General features: G+C 45.2%; 1 protein-coding gene across 4 annotated transcripts in view; it reads right to left on the bottom strand.

The window, feature by feature from the left end:
• UBA6 (ubiquitin like modifier activating enzyme 6) overlaps window positions 1-6,917 on the bottom strand; it is a 48,290-nt gene extending 41,373 nt beyond the window's left edge. For 2 of the 4 annotated variants that reach the window (XM_030565366.1, XM_030565370.1), the window contains exons 1-3: window positions 6,798-6,917; window positions 5,709-5,921; window positions 1,483-1,545 (exon numbers count right to left, since the gene is read on the bottom strand). In XM_030565366.1, the coding sequence (XP_030421226.1) occupies window positions 1,483-1,523 (41 nt within the window). In that variant the 5' untranslated portion in view covers window positions 1,524-1,545; window positions 5,709-5,921; window positions 6,798-6,917. Of the gene's footprint in view, window positions 1-1,482; window positions 1,546-5,708; window positions 5,922-6,707; window positions 6,730-6,797 lie in introns of those variants that run through there. The other 2 variants (XM_030565367.1, XM_030565368.1) reach the window with 2 other exon arrangements.
• Between the last annotated feature and the right edge of the window lie 9,298 nt (window positions 6,918-16,215).

Raw genomic sequence — 16,215 nt, 5'->3', positions numbered from 1 at the left:
AGGAATCATTATGGGGAGGGATAGCTCAGTGGTTTGAGCCTACTAAACCCAGGGTTGTGAGTTCAATCCTTGAGGGGGACACTTAGGGATCTGGGGCAAAATCAGTACTTGGTCCTGCTGGTGAAGGCAGGGGGCTGGACTCAATGACCCTCTGAGTCCCTTCCAGTTCTATGAGATACGTATATCTCAATATATTATTTATTACTACTTATGGGTTACAAATTGCAAATGAAAGTCAGAATCCAATTCTGACATTTGATGACAAAATTTGACTTTTAGCACTTCCATCAAATATTGCAAAAGACAATTAAAAAATGTATAACAACAAGATATTAAAATCGACTAACTATTTAGTTAAAACACATTTGTCATGCACAAACATGAAGTAGAAAGATTTTAATTTCTACAGTATATGTGATGGAGCTGAACCCACTCTTCTAACAAACATATTGCTTTGTCTCCCTCTGTAATAGAATTATAGAAGTCTCATCTCCAAGGAAGAAAGAAATGGAACAGCTGAGGTGTTTTGGGGACAGCAAAATTCAATGAGCCCATCAGCAAACCATCTTATTAAGATGTCTCAGGAAGCTTTGGATGAAAGGATCACAAGGATTTAGGGTGCACTGAACGCCCAGCCTGTTCCAAGGGAGCACATTTCTACTGGAAGAATGATGAAAAAACTCCATGAGCTGAAGCAGCCAGCGTGGGCAGGGAGTTTCAAGTTTATCACACCCTGAACTAGTCAGCGGTTCCCAAGCAGGGTTCAGCACACTCATTGACTGGGTAAGTTAGAAAAGAGAAGTGTAGGACAGACAGGTCTGGACAGGGAAGAAATAAAGAGACAGAAATTATGTTTTGGAGGGACACAGAATGCAATATGGAAAAGGCCAGAAGAAAGATAAGGGGTGGAGGGAGAGGGAAGGAGAAGAGGAAATAAATAGAAAACAACTGGAGAAAAGATACACAATAGTCTATTTTAGGAAAGAAACAGTGAATGTGGATTGACATCAGGAAGGAAGAGAAAATATACAAAACATAAGGGGTGTAATTATGTATGGCTGACAACACAGTAACTTGACAAAAAAATTCACTAGTATTGTTCAGATAATTTGGCACTTACTCTGCAGTATCTGACCAGTTCTTTAGCTGGACAAATGTATTGTATGGCAAGTACCAATAAAATTAATTAAGTATACAAAAAATAACCTGCCATTCAGCTAGCCCAATATCAAGTTACAAGTTTTGAAAGACTGTATTAAATAGAAAGTGGAGTCACAATGTTACTTGTGTGTACTGTACTTTGAAATGTTTTATTCCTTTAAATTGCAGGGGACACAGTAGTAGAGATATTTTCACTCTGGCTAATAGGCAGCAAATACTTTTTTCAAATCCGGGTATTAATCCGGGTACAGCAAAGTGTATCTACTTGCAATAATATCAAAGATATACCTTACAGTGATATAACAGGAATCACATTCTTACCTGTATAAAGCATCATCGATCTCCATAGAGTCTGTTGCCATAATGGAATATAATTTGTTTGTGCTGGGGGCGGGAGAGGGGGAAAAAAGGACGACAAAATGAATAGAGCATGCTTACAAATGAAGCAACTTTATAAATGCCTACTATTGTTTTCTTAGTCACATCAGAAACAAATTAGATATAGATGAAATACAAAAAACAACACTGATATGAAGGTCAAACAAGATAATAATGGTTCCTTCCAGCTTTTAAAAAAGATAATCTATGAACAGATGTAGCGTTATATACCCAAAAGTTGAAACACACAAGAAACATACAAGAAACCAAAAATTAAGGATCTCAATGCTGTTTACAATCTGTCCTCTTATAATAGAGATAAAATCCCTGCTTTAAGTGCAAAACTCAAACCTAACTATGGAGTTGAACCTGACATCTTCATAACGCAGAAATTACATGTTAACTTACTTAGTGCAATATGTCCAAGTTATGCCAGATGAGAGAGACAACTTTAAATTTCCTGGCTACGAGCATGTACAATTTCACTATATATTAATGGCTTTACATTTTTATTTTTATTAAAATAGGTTCAATGGATTTGAAGAATAAGAGTAATTGGAAGGAATTATCTGAACCACTCATTTACATTACTGGGAAACAGACACCGTACCACTTAATGAAAGTCAATACACAGAAGTAAAAAAAAACCAAAAAAAAAACCACTCAAAATATTAGGCTGTGTAAAGAACAGAATAGGAAATACTGAAAATTGAATGCCTTTACATAAATTCAAGTTTATGACAGGGCTTTTTTTTTTTATATATCACATTTAACCACAAGATAAAGGCCAACAACTTGGTAGGATTCAAAAAGGATTAGACATTTTTATGAATAGAAACATATAGTTACATTAGATAGAACAAAAATACATTGGATTCAGGGCATAAGTTCACCACTAAGAGATGAATTTAAGAAGAAACTTCCCCTCTGGACAGATTATTCCATAATTGTCCAGGTTGGGAATCAAGCCACGTTCCTATGAAAGATCTGGTAGTGGTTCCTAGAAGAGACAGGATACTTAACTAGATAGACCACTGGTCTGATCCAAAATGGCAATTCCTATAGTTGTCATTAGATGACACATTCAATTCAAATTTCCTAAGCTCTGGGACTGATTAAAGTGCACTGCACTTAAGAGTGCAAGATGTGAATATCGTGATACGGGATCCAACAGAAAGGCTACAAGCCCTGTCTAGCAATACATTCAAGGTAGAGACCCAAAAGGTCTGTTTTCCTGAGGAGAATTCAAATGCTGCGGAAATAGCTTCATTTTAAAGAAATGCCTGTCACAGTTGTTAGGTTCAAAGGTTAAATTTTTACTTGTTCGACTCATCAAATGCACCCTAACATGACCGCTAACAAAAGTAAATCAAACAAAACCATATATTCTGTCTTATATCTCCTGTTAAAAAAGAAAAAGACTGCTCAAAAAACAAATCAACTGCTCCAAACCCCGCAAGCAAACAGCTGAGAATACATGAGCATCACACTATATTTTAAAGGTAAACCAAACTTTTATTTTCCCCATTACCAGGTTTGTTTGCAACATCCAGACATTTCACGATTCATGCTTTTTACTTTTCTAATATACTTTAATGCTATTTTATCTGGCATTTAGTTCAGTGATCAGTAACATTTAAGATTTCTACCTCACCTCTAATACTGCAAACTAGATATCATTTAAGAATAAAGCAAATAAGAAGGTTCTAGGCCAAGACTTTTTTGATATTTATTTTTCAAAAAATTGTTAAGACTTTTCAAATGAAAAAATGTTTCTCCCCTCACTCCAGCAAAATAAAATCTAGTATCCCAGAAAATAATAACCTGATCAATTCAAACTTTCCAAGACAATGTCTCCCATAGCCAGCTACAACTCACGTCACATTTCAGGCAGAATGAATTTTTACTGAAAGTTAAGAAATTGCAGGGGTAGATGCAGAGGTAAAAATACGTTTATAGTGGAAAATGAGCTACAAGTGGAGGTACAAGTTTAACTGTGGAAACAATTAAAGTGTTTCCACAGTTTATGTATACTGTGCTCCACAATTTATGGATACAGGGACCGTTTTCATGCAACTTTATACGTGAGCCAGCAGGTATCAGCCCTTAAGGACAAGATGTCACATATATCCATATTCTCCACCTTTACAGAAAGCCCAGCTGCTTGTACTATAGTGGTATGCTGCTGACTCACCTCCCTGTCACTTGACATTCAACTGAGAACGTACTAGCATCTGTAAATTCCCAGTCTTGTGTGAACAGTAAGGTTGAATTAGACATGAGAACCTTCTCCTCATATATCCAGGCTTGGGAGGATTCGATTTTTATCAGTAAATGGAGGTGAATATCAATTTAACCATATACACGCACAAACTGGCCAAAAATATTTCCTCCTATAATAATCAAAATTTACAGATAGACAAAGTAAGAAAATGCTGCTTGAGAACTTACTAGCGAGTTTGATTTAAGGATATTTACTTCATATATTTTGACACGTGATGCAGACAATGTGTTTTAACAGTTATAAAGCTTTAATTTTTTGAATCTCAACGTCTATTACTAAAGTATGTATAGTCTGACCCCCCCCATGATTTTCTGCAACTATGAACATTTAAATCAATAAAGATTTAAAAAAAACATAATTTTGCACAACTTTGAAAGTTTAAATTGATAATCGAAAAATGCTTAAAAATAAACACTGATATTATCCATCAAAATTATAAAAAGATGAAAATCGAATTCTGCCAAGCTTATGTATACCACACACAACTCGCTTGGACATTGTTCCTTCACTGTACATATAAATTCCAGATTTCCCTTCAGTGTCTTTTGTACAACCATGCTGCCAGTAAACCCATTATATTTAGCAGCAGATACATCTCTTATTCAATAAGAAACCTTAAGGATACTGTTGTTCTTAAAGTGGCTTTCAAGCAAACCGAGAAATATTTTCCTGTAACTAAATCCTGTCTTCATTTGAATGTCTTTCAAAGGACAAATGAGCTTACGGGACAGTTGGACCAAGATTACTTTCTGCAAGCCTCTCAAAGATGTGCATATTTGGTGTTTTGTTGTTTGGCTGGTGGAGTTTGGTTGATAGTGAAGACATATCCTGAGTGACTTGCTCAAGGCCACACATTAATTGAAGCAGAACAGAAACTGGACCCAGGTCTCCCCAGAACCAGTCTGGTGATAATCAAAAGACTATCCTTCCTCCCTGTGGACAGAGGACTTCAGCGCTGTCAGACTATTTCTCCAGCATAAATTTATATTTAAAAGAGGAGGATGTGACAGAAATAACATACTGTCTTCAGAACATCCATCATGCTCAACACACTCGTGGCTAATTATTAAGCAGTACTAATGCTTTTCTGAGAGAAGTTCAGCTCTGACTTTTGCAATCCTGAAAGTTGTCAGAGTGACACCTCTAGAGGCTAGGGTCATCTAATCCATAGAGCATTTATTATTTATACAGAACTATAAATGCACATGGCACGTGTCACAGATGCTCTGCCTCTGGTAAGTTTCCCCCTCACACTGCACCAATGGGCTTTTTCTACACTGGAAATATCTCCCTCAGTCATTACAGCATACGAGAACCCCCCAGCGCTAACAGTAGAAGCAATAACACATACTGGCTTCTAGGTTTATCACCACCATATCATCTAGACTAGACATACTAGAGGTATAGCTGGCCTGACTGATAACACCTGCAGATAATCTACACTAGTGCCCCCACCATTGCTAGCATCAGTGCTATGCACCAACAATGACACCGATTCACAAAAACTACAGCCAAGACACAGCCCATTTGCCTTAATTCATTCTAGATCACATCCAGAGCAGGATGGTAATTCAGTCTCTATGTCTAATAATCTGATCATTTTGTTGAGACCACCAAGGGTGCAGTCAGCTCCAGTTACAGGATTTTTGCTATCCTAAACAACTGAAATGTGTGCCTCATTAAGCTCACAATTTCACATCCTAACAGCACCCTGTTTGCCTAACTTTTAAAAGACTTCTGCAAGTGTCTACCCTAACTTCAAGGCAGAGACAAGTATTCTGTTACTTGCTATATGAACATAGATGCTACAAATTTGATTGAAATCCTAATCATTTGGTAGGCAAAATCATGTGTAAGATTTGTGGTATGAAACTGTGGCACTTACTCAAAAGGGAGAGCACACAAATATTCTGGTATTTGGTTAGTTCGGATATTTTGGGAGGTCAGCAGGATCTGTTTCTGCCACTTCTGGTTGCTGGTAAGAGTTCAGAAGGGCTTCACTGCAGCAAGAAACAGAAGGAGAGGAAGGATGAAGGGGAAAGTGGTCTGTATGAATATGAAACACCTCAGAGATGACCAATGACTGCAATGCACACACCTGTAAGAATAGTAAAACACTTGGTAAGATTTCTGCTACCACTGACGGAGTGGGATTTAAGAGCACCAGTGTTAGGTTGGGAGAAGGGGAAGAGGAAGGGAAATATGAGAAACAAAAAGGGAGAAAGGGCTACAACTGTTGTAAAGTCATTTATTTTCCACATAAAATATCACATGTCCCATATGGAAAAAATGAGACCTAAATAAGTGCCTCATACAACCATATCCCTCCCTATATCCCCCATACTCATATTCCTATAACCCCGACCATCCACCAGCACCCATCCATTCTTATACCTCTCAGCTCATACCTCCCCACTCTCTACCTGCCAGAATCCACCCTCAACACCAATTCCAACACTCACCCCCCAAGACCCCTCATACACTCCAGCCACAAGTCCCTCCACCCGACACACCCCTTCTTACACCCTCCAGAACCTCCATCCCACACCCGCACCCCACTCCTTGGTCACCATGGGGGGCGATGTCAGGCATGTGCCCCGTGGGGCCAAAACTGCACTTCTCAGAACATATCCACCCCCACCCCACCTATCCCCACAACCCCCACGCCACTCCCCACCCCCCACTCCACACCTCACCTACCCCTGCTATCGCCACCCCCCACCCACAATCCGCACCCCACCTCCCTTCCCCCACCCCGCCCCCCACCTACCCCAGCCCACTCCCACCACCCTGTCCCCACGCCACTCCCCCACCCCTACTACCCCCCGTCCACCCCATCCCTCCCCTCCCCTAGGCCGGCCACAGCACGGCGGGGAGAGGATACCGAGACAGCTGCGACCCGACCGGGCCGGGTCTCGCCGCGCCCACTCGCAGCTCGCCACCAACGGGGCCCGCGGCCCGGCCCGGTTCTCACCGCGTGGCGGGTTTCAGCGGCTGCGAGGCCCGGGCGCCGCCAACAGCCCCGGGAGCTGGAGCAGCAGCAGGAGCAGCCGCCGGGCCGGTGCCTGAGCCAGCGCTTCCCCGCCTGCGCGGCAGAGGGGCCGGGCCCTGCCGCCGCCAATCCCCGCCGCCCTGGGCCGGCACCTCGCCTCGCCCCGCCCCGGCACGGCCCGGCACCCGGACCCTGTTCCCGAGGCTGCGCAGCCGCTCCCAGCCCTGTACAATGACCCGGGCCCTGCCCCAGCGCTGCACAATGACGCGGCCCTTACACTCAGCCCAGCCCCGTAGAGAGCCCCGGGCCCTGCACTTCCCGGCCCTGCACAATGACCCGGACCCTGCCCCAGCCGCGGGCCCTGCACCTTGCCCCGTATAGAGCCCCTGCCCTCAGCCCGGCCCAGAGTCCCAGGCCCTGCACAATGACCCGGGCCCTGTACCCTGCACCTCCCAGCCCTGCACAATGACCCCGGCCCTGCCCCAGCCCAGAGCCCCAGGCCCTACACCCAACCCAGCCCCGTAGAGAGCCCCGGGCCCTACACCCAGCTCTGCACAATGACCCGGGCCCTGCAGCCAGCCCAGCCCTGGGCCCTACACCCAGCCCTGCACAATGACCCAGGCCCTACACTCAGCCCGGGGCCCTGCACCTAGCCCTTCCCAGCTCTGCATAATGACCTGGGCCCTGACCCAGCGCCATATAGAGCCCTGGGCCCTACACCCAGCCCAGCCCCGTACAGAGCCCTGCACACTGCCTAGCCCCATACAGAGCCCTGGGTGCTGCCCCCAGCTCCATACAGAGCCCCGGACCCTGCCCCCAACCCAGCACCGAGCCCTGGGTGCTACACCCTGCCCCCAGCCCAGCACCGAGCCCCGGGCACTGCAACCTGCCCAGCGCCAAGCCCCAGCCCTGCACAGCCCCAGTCCTACACAGCCCTGCACAGAGCTCCCGACCAGCCCAGCACACACACAGCTACTCAGCCCAGCACTGTACAGCACCCCACATCTGTGCATCCCCTTCCCCTCAGCCCCTGTAGCCAGCCCCACTCCTACACAGAGCCCAATACAACTGGGCTCCCAGCCCCTAGAGTCCATCATGCAGTGGGATCTCCCAGAGCCATCCCACCTCCTCAAGCCCCACACAGAACCCCAGTGGCAGAAACCCTCCTACCTCATACAGCCAGCTGCACCCCAGAGAGGTGCCCCTCCATGCAACCCCAGCCCCTCCATGTAAGCCTAGCCACAGAGCCTGTTACCCTACACAGCCAGCCCTACTCCACAGAGTCCCTGGCCTCCCACCAGCCCATACCAGAGCCATTGTCACCCCCAGATGCCCTTTGCAGCCCCACCCAGCTACCCTTATCTCCCATGAGCCCCACCCTGGAGAACCCTTGCTTCTCCTATTCACTATTCAGCCATGCCTATCCTCTATATCCCCCTTGTCATCTTCCTCCCACACCTGTAGTCTATCGCTCCCTCCTCAGGGACGCACCCCACTTAGGGTTGCCAGGCATCTGGTTTTCAATCCAAACATCCAGTCAGAAAGGGACCCTGGTGACTCTGCTCAGCACTGCTGACCAGGCTGCTAAAAGTCCAGCTGGCTGCAGCAGCCACCTCCACGTGGCTCCGGGAAGCAGCCGGCCTGTCCCTCTGGCTCCCAGCCACAAGGATGGCCAGGGGTAGGGTGACCAGATCGCAAGAGTAAAATATCAGAACACATGCTGGGGGCGGAGGAAGGAGCAGCCACAGGCTCACAGCCCCCACTGAAGCCACGGGGGAAGGAGCGCACAGCTGTAGGAAGCTGCAAGGTGGGGGAGCAGGGAGGGCATGGCCCTGGCTGCAGGCCCTGACAGAAGCAGCGGGTTGGGGGCCCACAGCTCCATCCCCCACCATGGGTCGGGGGCATATGGCTACGGCCCCCGCTGCAAGGTGGGGTCTCAGGGTTGGGGCACAGGAGGGGAAGGTTCAAGGTGCTGACTGTGGGAGGGAGTTTGGGTGCGGGAGGGGATTCCAGGCACGCTTACCTCCGGCGGCTCCCTGGAAGCATCAACATCTTCTGGGTCCTAGGCGGAGGCACAGCTAGGCGGCTCTGCATGCCTCCTTGCCTGCAGGTGCTGCCCCTGCAGCTCCTATTGGCTGTGGTTGCTGGCCAATGGGAGCTGCGGAGCCAGTGCTGATGGCGGGGGAAGCACACAGAACCCCCCAGCCCCAGCTGTCCCTGCACCTCAGACCCAGAGGGAGATGTCGCCACTTCCAGGGACCTGTGCAAAGCCAGCCGGATAAGGAGCCTGCCAGCCCCACACCAACTGGAGGCCTGGCAACCTTACAATATTGGGAGAAATGGCATCCCAATTGTACATCGGTCAGGATGCAGGACAGAAAGTTAAATATCAGAACAGTCCTGATTTTATCAGGACATCTGGTCACTCTAGCCTGGGGGCTTCGAGCGCTACCCCCACAGCTCCCATCACTCAGGAACCTGGGCCAATGGGAGCTGCGGGGGTGCTGCCTGCAGATGGGGGCAGTATGCAGAGCCACCTGGCCACCCCTGCACCTAGGAGCCAGAGGGACATGTCGGCCACTTCTGGGAGCCACCTGAGATAAAGGCCACCCCACACCCCAACCCCCTGTCCCAGCCTTGTGAAAATGAGCCAGCGAGTGAGAATGGAGGAGAGCGAGCGATGGAGGGAGGGGGGATGGAGTCAGAAAGGGAGGGGTCTCAGAGAAGGGGCGGGGCAGGGGCAGGGCCTCGAGCGGGGAAAGAGTGTTCAGTTTTCTGCAAAAAGAAAGTTGGCAACTCTAACCCCTATCCCTATGCTCCATCATAGCCCTGTGTATGAACTCCAGCCTCCACATTCCCCAGGGACAGTCCACCTCCCTAGTACCTCACAGAGACACACTTGGCCCAGCTTCTCTCCTATACAGTCATCCTCACCTCCCCATCCTCACCTCCTCATCATCTCTCATCAGCCTTTCCTAGAGCAGTGGCTCTCAGTGTTTCTAGATTACAGTGCCCCTTTCAGGAGTTTGATTTGTCTTGTCTACCCCCAAGTTTCACCTCACTTAAAAACCCCTTGCTTACAAAATCAAACATAAAAATACAGAAGTGTCACAGCACACTGTTATTGATAAATTGCTGAGTTTCTCATTTTTACCATAAAATTATAAAATAAATCAATTGGAGTATAAATATCTTACCTACTTTTCACTGTATAATATAGAGAGCAGTATAAACAAAACTTTGTATGAAATTTTAGTTTGTACTGACTTTGCTAGTGCTTATTATGTAGCCTGATGTAAAACTAGGCAAATATTTAGATGTTGATGTATCCCCAGAAGACCTTTTGAGTACCCCTGACCACTGCCCTGGAGAAACAGCCACACCTCCCCTTACCTGCTACACAGCCATCTGAACCCACAGCTTCTCACAGATACACCCCAACTGCTACTCTTTGCCATAATACACAACTACCGTCTCCTCAGAACTATCCTTACCCTTCCTGCCCCACAGAAACGCCCTGTCCAACACTCTCGTCTCTCCCATCCCTCATAGACACCCATGTGTTACCCCCCACAGAGACTCCTTCACCCAACCCTACAGCCCCCACCATTACACATTTCACTTCCTCCCCCTAGAGATACCCTACTTTCCAATCTCTATACAACCCCTGCGTACTTTCACCTATCTTCATCCTCAGTAGCTATAGGTCTGTGCTGTAGAGCTGGCCTAGATAGCATAAAGTGACAGCAATATTATTGTTTTGATGTATAGTGGTTTTTAAATTTCTCACACAGCTAAGCTGGGATTACCCAATAAACACATGATGCATGTTCAGTTTGTCTTCACCTACATTAGGGCTATTTTTCAAAAATGTCCCTTTGTTGCTACCAGCAGTACACCTCCATTGCTGTTAACAACTTTGGGAGCACTAATGTAGACAGGCTGATACTATTATTTTAGGCTCTGGTTCAGCAGAATACCTAAGCACCTTTGTGGGTATGGATTGGACCTCCTCAGTGTATTAGCAGCCATCAGCCCCCCAACAATGTAGAGAACAAAAAAGTATTAGTGAGTTGAGAGGCTTGCTGATTCACACCTTCTCTCATGTTATGGAGTTTGAGTTCCCTCCAAAGTTACTGGTTATAGGAATTGCTCTGCCATATCAGACATGTGGTCACTCTAGTCTGTTGTTTTGTGTCTAACGGTGACCACATGCTTTAGTGGAAGTTGCAAAATGCCACATAGCAAATAATTTAGAAATAATTGCCATAGGAGAAGTTCTTTCTAAACCCCATCAATTAGTGGTTGGAGTATGCCCTGAAGCGTGACAACTTATTTGCAGTGAGTTAAAGTATTATTAAGTTGTCTAATGATTGAAATAGTTCTTCCTTTTGTGACCTATTTCCAGGGTAAGAAATACACCCTGCTACAGTTGGGTATTGTAAATGGAAGGGTCCTGTTCTGCCCTGTTTGGCCCTTTGTGTGGCCTGGCATAATTTGGTAAAGTGAATATGAAAAGCCATTGAATAACCCTACTTTGTCCTTCATTTGCACAGATGTAAATGATTGCACAAGGTGTAAGGCACTGGAGAATCATGCCCAAAATGCCAATATAGATGAAGAGGCTGAATCTGAGAAGTATGTTCACCCTTGATGGAGCCAAGTAACCCTCATGAACTAGTTTTGCACATATACATCTGAGGAATATATTGCATAAAAGTGTGAAGTTACATACTAGCTGTAAGCCTTTAAAGATACTTATGACCGAAATGGAAGGCTGGAATTTAGAGTATGTATTAGCAGGAATAAGTACTTTTAAAGATAGAATAATTTAGAGTCTAAGACCCTCGTCCTCTAATGAGGTCCTTGCAGAGACCCATTGCATGAACATCCAGCTCTTCCTATGGTGGGGTGTCTGTCCGATATCTCTGCTGAGCGAGGCCGAGCTGCGCCATCAGCCCCGCCAAGGATCTGAAAACCCAGACAGCTGCGAGGATCAGCAAGGCCAAACATGGTCATGAGAGCAAGCAGGGGCATGCTGTGGTTCCCAACACATATGATAGCCCAACCCTGGTGCGGGCCAGGGCATCCACCTTCCCTGGTCAGTGGGAACCTCATACTGCCCTCTCACTGGAGCCCCAGGACCCCCTGCTACCCTTCCTGTCCGGGTTGTTGTCTTCTTCTCTAATGGATTGCCTGCAAGGCAGTCACGTCAAAGAGGGCCACTGGGGAAACCGGGGCTCCAACCCTGCAAAGATTTACACGTTCTTCACTTTATGCACTGTGAGTGATACCAATGACTGCAACTGCTCTGCTCACAATGGGTGCAGTTAAACATATGAATAGGTCTGCAGGATTGGAGTCAGAGTTCCTTTCACCAAATCCTTTAATTCTCAGGCAAAATGAATGGGAAGATGAAAGGACATTTCATGTGACCACTAGAGGACACCAAAATTCTAAATTGTGTGACTGGTTGGTGAGAGCAAGCGAGAGAGCAATGCAGCTGTTCAGGATGAGGTTCAGAAATGAAAGGTACACGTAAGAATTATATTTGTTTGCTTGCTTCAAATAGTATATATTAAAAATGGAAAATACAAGGATAAAATATTTTGTTCTTTGATTGGAACTAGTGTGCTCATCCTCACTGTGAATATATATATAACGAAAGAGACATGGTCCTTCTCCTGAACATGTTAAAATCTAAGTTCTGGTCTACACACAAAGTTGTACCAGTTTAACTGAAGGTGTGATTTTATACTGGTTTAATTAGATGGCTGCCACTTTGTGTGTGGGCACTCAGATCAGGTTAAACTTGGCTTGTAGTGGTTTAGCTTGTATTTATAATTTTACAGACAACAGCTACATTGGTATAACCAGTTCTAAACTGATATAAAGAAGTGCCCACACACAAGTTGCACTGGTTTAAAATGATGCAAGTTGGATTAGTGCAGTCTGTGTGTGCAATTTGTGCTAACTGCAACAGGCATACCAAAGATGAATGACTCAGACACACCAAGCACTGGGTGACAAAGTGAGGGAACCCTCACCCAGAGAGGCAGGATTTTAAAGTTATAATATGAGCACTTGTGCAGGTGGAGTTCACAAAAGTGTGAGTGGAGGTGTCACACCCCAAGGCCCCCTCCCTCAGGGAGTCCCCATGGGAAGGCAGATCAGCATTGTATATTGCTAACGCTGTTGCAATCATTGCAAAGCATTTTGGGGAAAGTCAAAGGTGTGTGAGTGGGGAGTGGAAGTTTCCTTTGCAGGTATGAGAGGCCGAGGGGAGAAGAATAAGAGAGCAAAGAATGAGTTAACTCAACATTTCAGCTAACTCAGTCAGAAGGTAAGATGCTGGCCCCAGCTGCCCAAGGACACTGCTCACATCTGAGACTTGGCTGACAGCTGAGAAAGATGGGGGCTTGAGGCTTTCTCAAGCAGCCATGAGAAAGAAAAATCCAGCTGCACAGGCCTATGAGACAGCAAGGCCAGCAAAGACTAAAACAAAGTCCAGGCCTGCGGAAATTGAAAACACAGACGAGACGACTTGTGTCCCTGGAACTGGGGTATTTTAGGAATAGTGAAGAGACCACAGAAAGCTGGTTTGGACTGGCACAAAGAGCCCTAAGAGCAGAGGTACACCCTTAAAGGAACCCAGGACTTAAAACCCTCCTGAGAGCCAGAGCAACTCAGACATCAACAGTGGACCTCAGAGGGCCTAGACCCAGGACAGAACTCCCGTCCACCCTTCCCCTCCTCTTCTTCTGACATTACACCCAGGCCTGGCATGTGTGAGTATGAAAGTGGGTTAGGGCTTGGGGCGCTAACGCTTTCTTTCTTCCCCCGAGTGATGTGGGAGTGTTCCCAGCACTCTCTGCTGTTATGTTATGTTATTAATAAAGCTTTAAAATTTAAACCCTTGGTGTGTTTCATCATCTCCTCCCCAAATGATCCTGTGGCCTCAGCCTGATCACCTGACGCCTCAGGCAGATCGGTAACTGAAATCTGTTACAGAGGAGGTTTTTAAAGGAAGAGTCGGATTCTTGCCACTGCTCAGGGAAGTTTCAGGCCTATGGTGAAGCAAGCATGGGAGGAGAGTGCAAAGGGAGTGCTTTAGGCACGAGGTGATGGCTAAGCCCTGGTCTACACTGTGGGGGGAGGATCGATCTAAGTCACGCAACTTCAGCTATGTGCATAGTGTAGCTGAAGTCAATATACTTAGTTCTACTCATCGTGGTGTCTTCACAGCGGTGAGGCGACGGCTGATGCTCCCCCGTCAACTCTGCCTGCACCTCTCGGCCTGGTGGAGTACAGGAGTCGACGGGAGAGCGCTCAGGGGTTGATCTATCGCGTCTAGACTAGATGCGATAAATTGACCCCCACTGGATTGATTGCTGCCTGCCAATCCAGCGAGTAATATAGACATACTCTAAGTGGAAGGGGAATCTAAGAACATGGGAGAATAATATAACAGCAACACTGAGCTGGCATGTAGAGACAATTACATGAATATTTACCATGTAGCAGATCATTAATATCAGCATTTTTTGTCTTTAATTTCGTCCTTTGATTACTTAGAAAGGGATCTGTGTCTAATCCTTGTCAGATTATATTACACTAACCTTTGTCATTTGTAAGAATTTACTAATCAAGTGTGGCCTGAAATATAAACATCACACATTATACTGCTTCATTTGTATCATTTTTATTTGACATCCCATTTGCACATGTAGCTCTCTGATACTGATCTATAAAACCCTGAACATATCTGACTTTCCTCCCATTACTTTATATACCACTGGCCTGGCCTGGATGGCATGCCAGAAAGGATTGGCGTGGTGGGGCTGGGGTGGGGTGGAGCATGTTATGTTTTTGGTGATGCAACCTGTAACAGCTATAGACATAAAAATCTTTGTACAAAAGTGCTAATATTTGACAGGGTAGCACTAGCTTTAATTTAAAAACACAACGAAACAGAGCACTTGGTTTCATGAAAGTTAATAAAAACACCTGCTGGAAAGTCGATCAAGCAACTGCTGAGGTAACATAAGAGAACTTTAAGGTACTGTACAGTCTTGTTTACAGCACATTAGGGGTTGAGCAAATCAGCTTTGTGATAGCTGAAGGCTGGTTTATAAGAATACTGCAGTTCTGCTGATGCTCTGCAAATATTCTTTACACCACCATGGATAAAATTCTGTGTTTAAGCAGCTCCCTTTCAAGTTGGCTGGAGGCCAGTGTGCATGCTAGAGGATTCTGGACTTGATTCCAGAGAGGACAACACAAAGTTTGGAAGCTTAGCCAAACCACTTGGAACTGTAAAACTGGAAAATCTCTTGCGAAATTTATGAAACTTTTTACAGCAGAGTAGCTGGAAATACAACGAGGACATGCTTTTTCCAAGCCCAGAAGCAAGACATGTCGAACCTGAACTTGTTCAAACCTTAAAAATATTCTAAGTTCAGACAGGAGCTCAGGTTATGTTTCAGTTTATGTTGTTCTTCCATCTCTCCCACAAATCCACCTCTTAGTTTTTGAGCTGAGTTGTGGACTATGTGGCTAAGTCTTTGCAGAAATCTCTGTTGGACAATCATAATGCAAGTCAAACCATTCTGAGATCAGTGAGAGAAAATAAAGGCTCTAGTTTTGCCACAAAAAGTTGGAAAACTAGACTAAATCAGATTAATGTGAAATATTGGAAACAGGAGAACTTGGGCTTGGTTACTATTAAACCAAAGATGGACAATAACTAAGAGAGAATTTTTAAAATATATTTAATCACACTTGACATATAATAATTTTACCATGTTTAAATCTCTGACATAGCTCAATTTTAACAATACTATAAGGGGTCTTCACTTATACAAGGTTCTCTTTGTTCTGTTTTAGTGCAGCTAATAAACTTTGCTTTCATAAATAAAACACTGGCATGCAGTAAAGACAAAACTAGGCCAGACAGTTCACTAGTACGTGAAGAACAATGCTTCTGTCTGGCTTGCAAGTCCCTGAGTAAGGTGGAGAGTCATGCTCCCCTTGGTGCTTTGGTTTCTCACAGGGAAAATCGGAAGTAAATGCTGCCTTTCCCACTTCCAAAGTGAGATTATATATATATAGGGCTGTTGATTAATTGCAGTTAACTCACGCAATTAACTAAAAAAATTAATCACGATTAATTGCACTAACAATAGAATACATTGAAATTTATTAAGTATTTTTGATGTTTTTCTACATTTTCAAATAGCTATTTCAATTACAACACAGACTACAAAGTGTACAGTGCTCACTTTATATTATTTTTATTACAAATATTTGCACTGTAAAAATGATAAAAGAAATAGTATGTTTCAATTCACCTCATACAAGCACTGTAGTGTAATCTCTTTATCATGAAAGTGCAACTTAC

Source organism: Gopherus evgoodei, chromosome 5 (genome assembly GCF_007399415.2).
Source record: "Gopherus evgoodei ecotype Sinaloan lineage chromosome 5, rGopEvg1_v1.p, whole genome shotgun sequence".
Classification (NCBI taxonomy): domain Eukaryota; kingdom Metazoa; phylum Chordata; order Testudines; family Testudinidae; genus Gopherus; species Gopherus evgoodei.
Note: the sequence above shows the minus strand (reverse complement) of the source record. Positions and strands in the feature narration are given on the sequence as shown.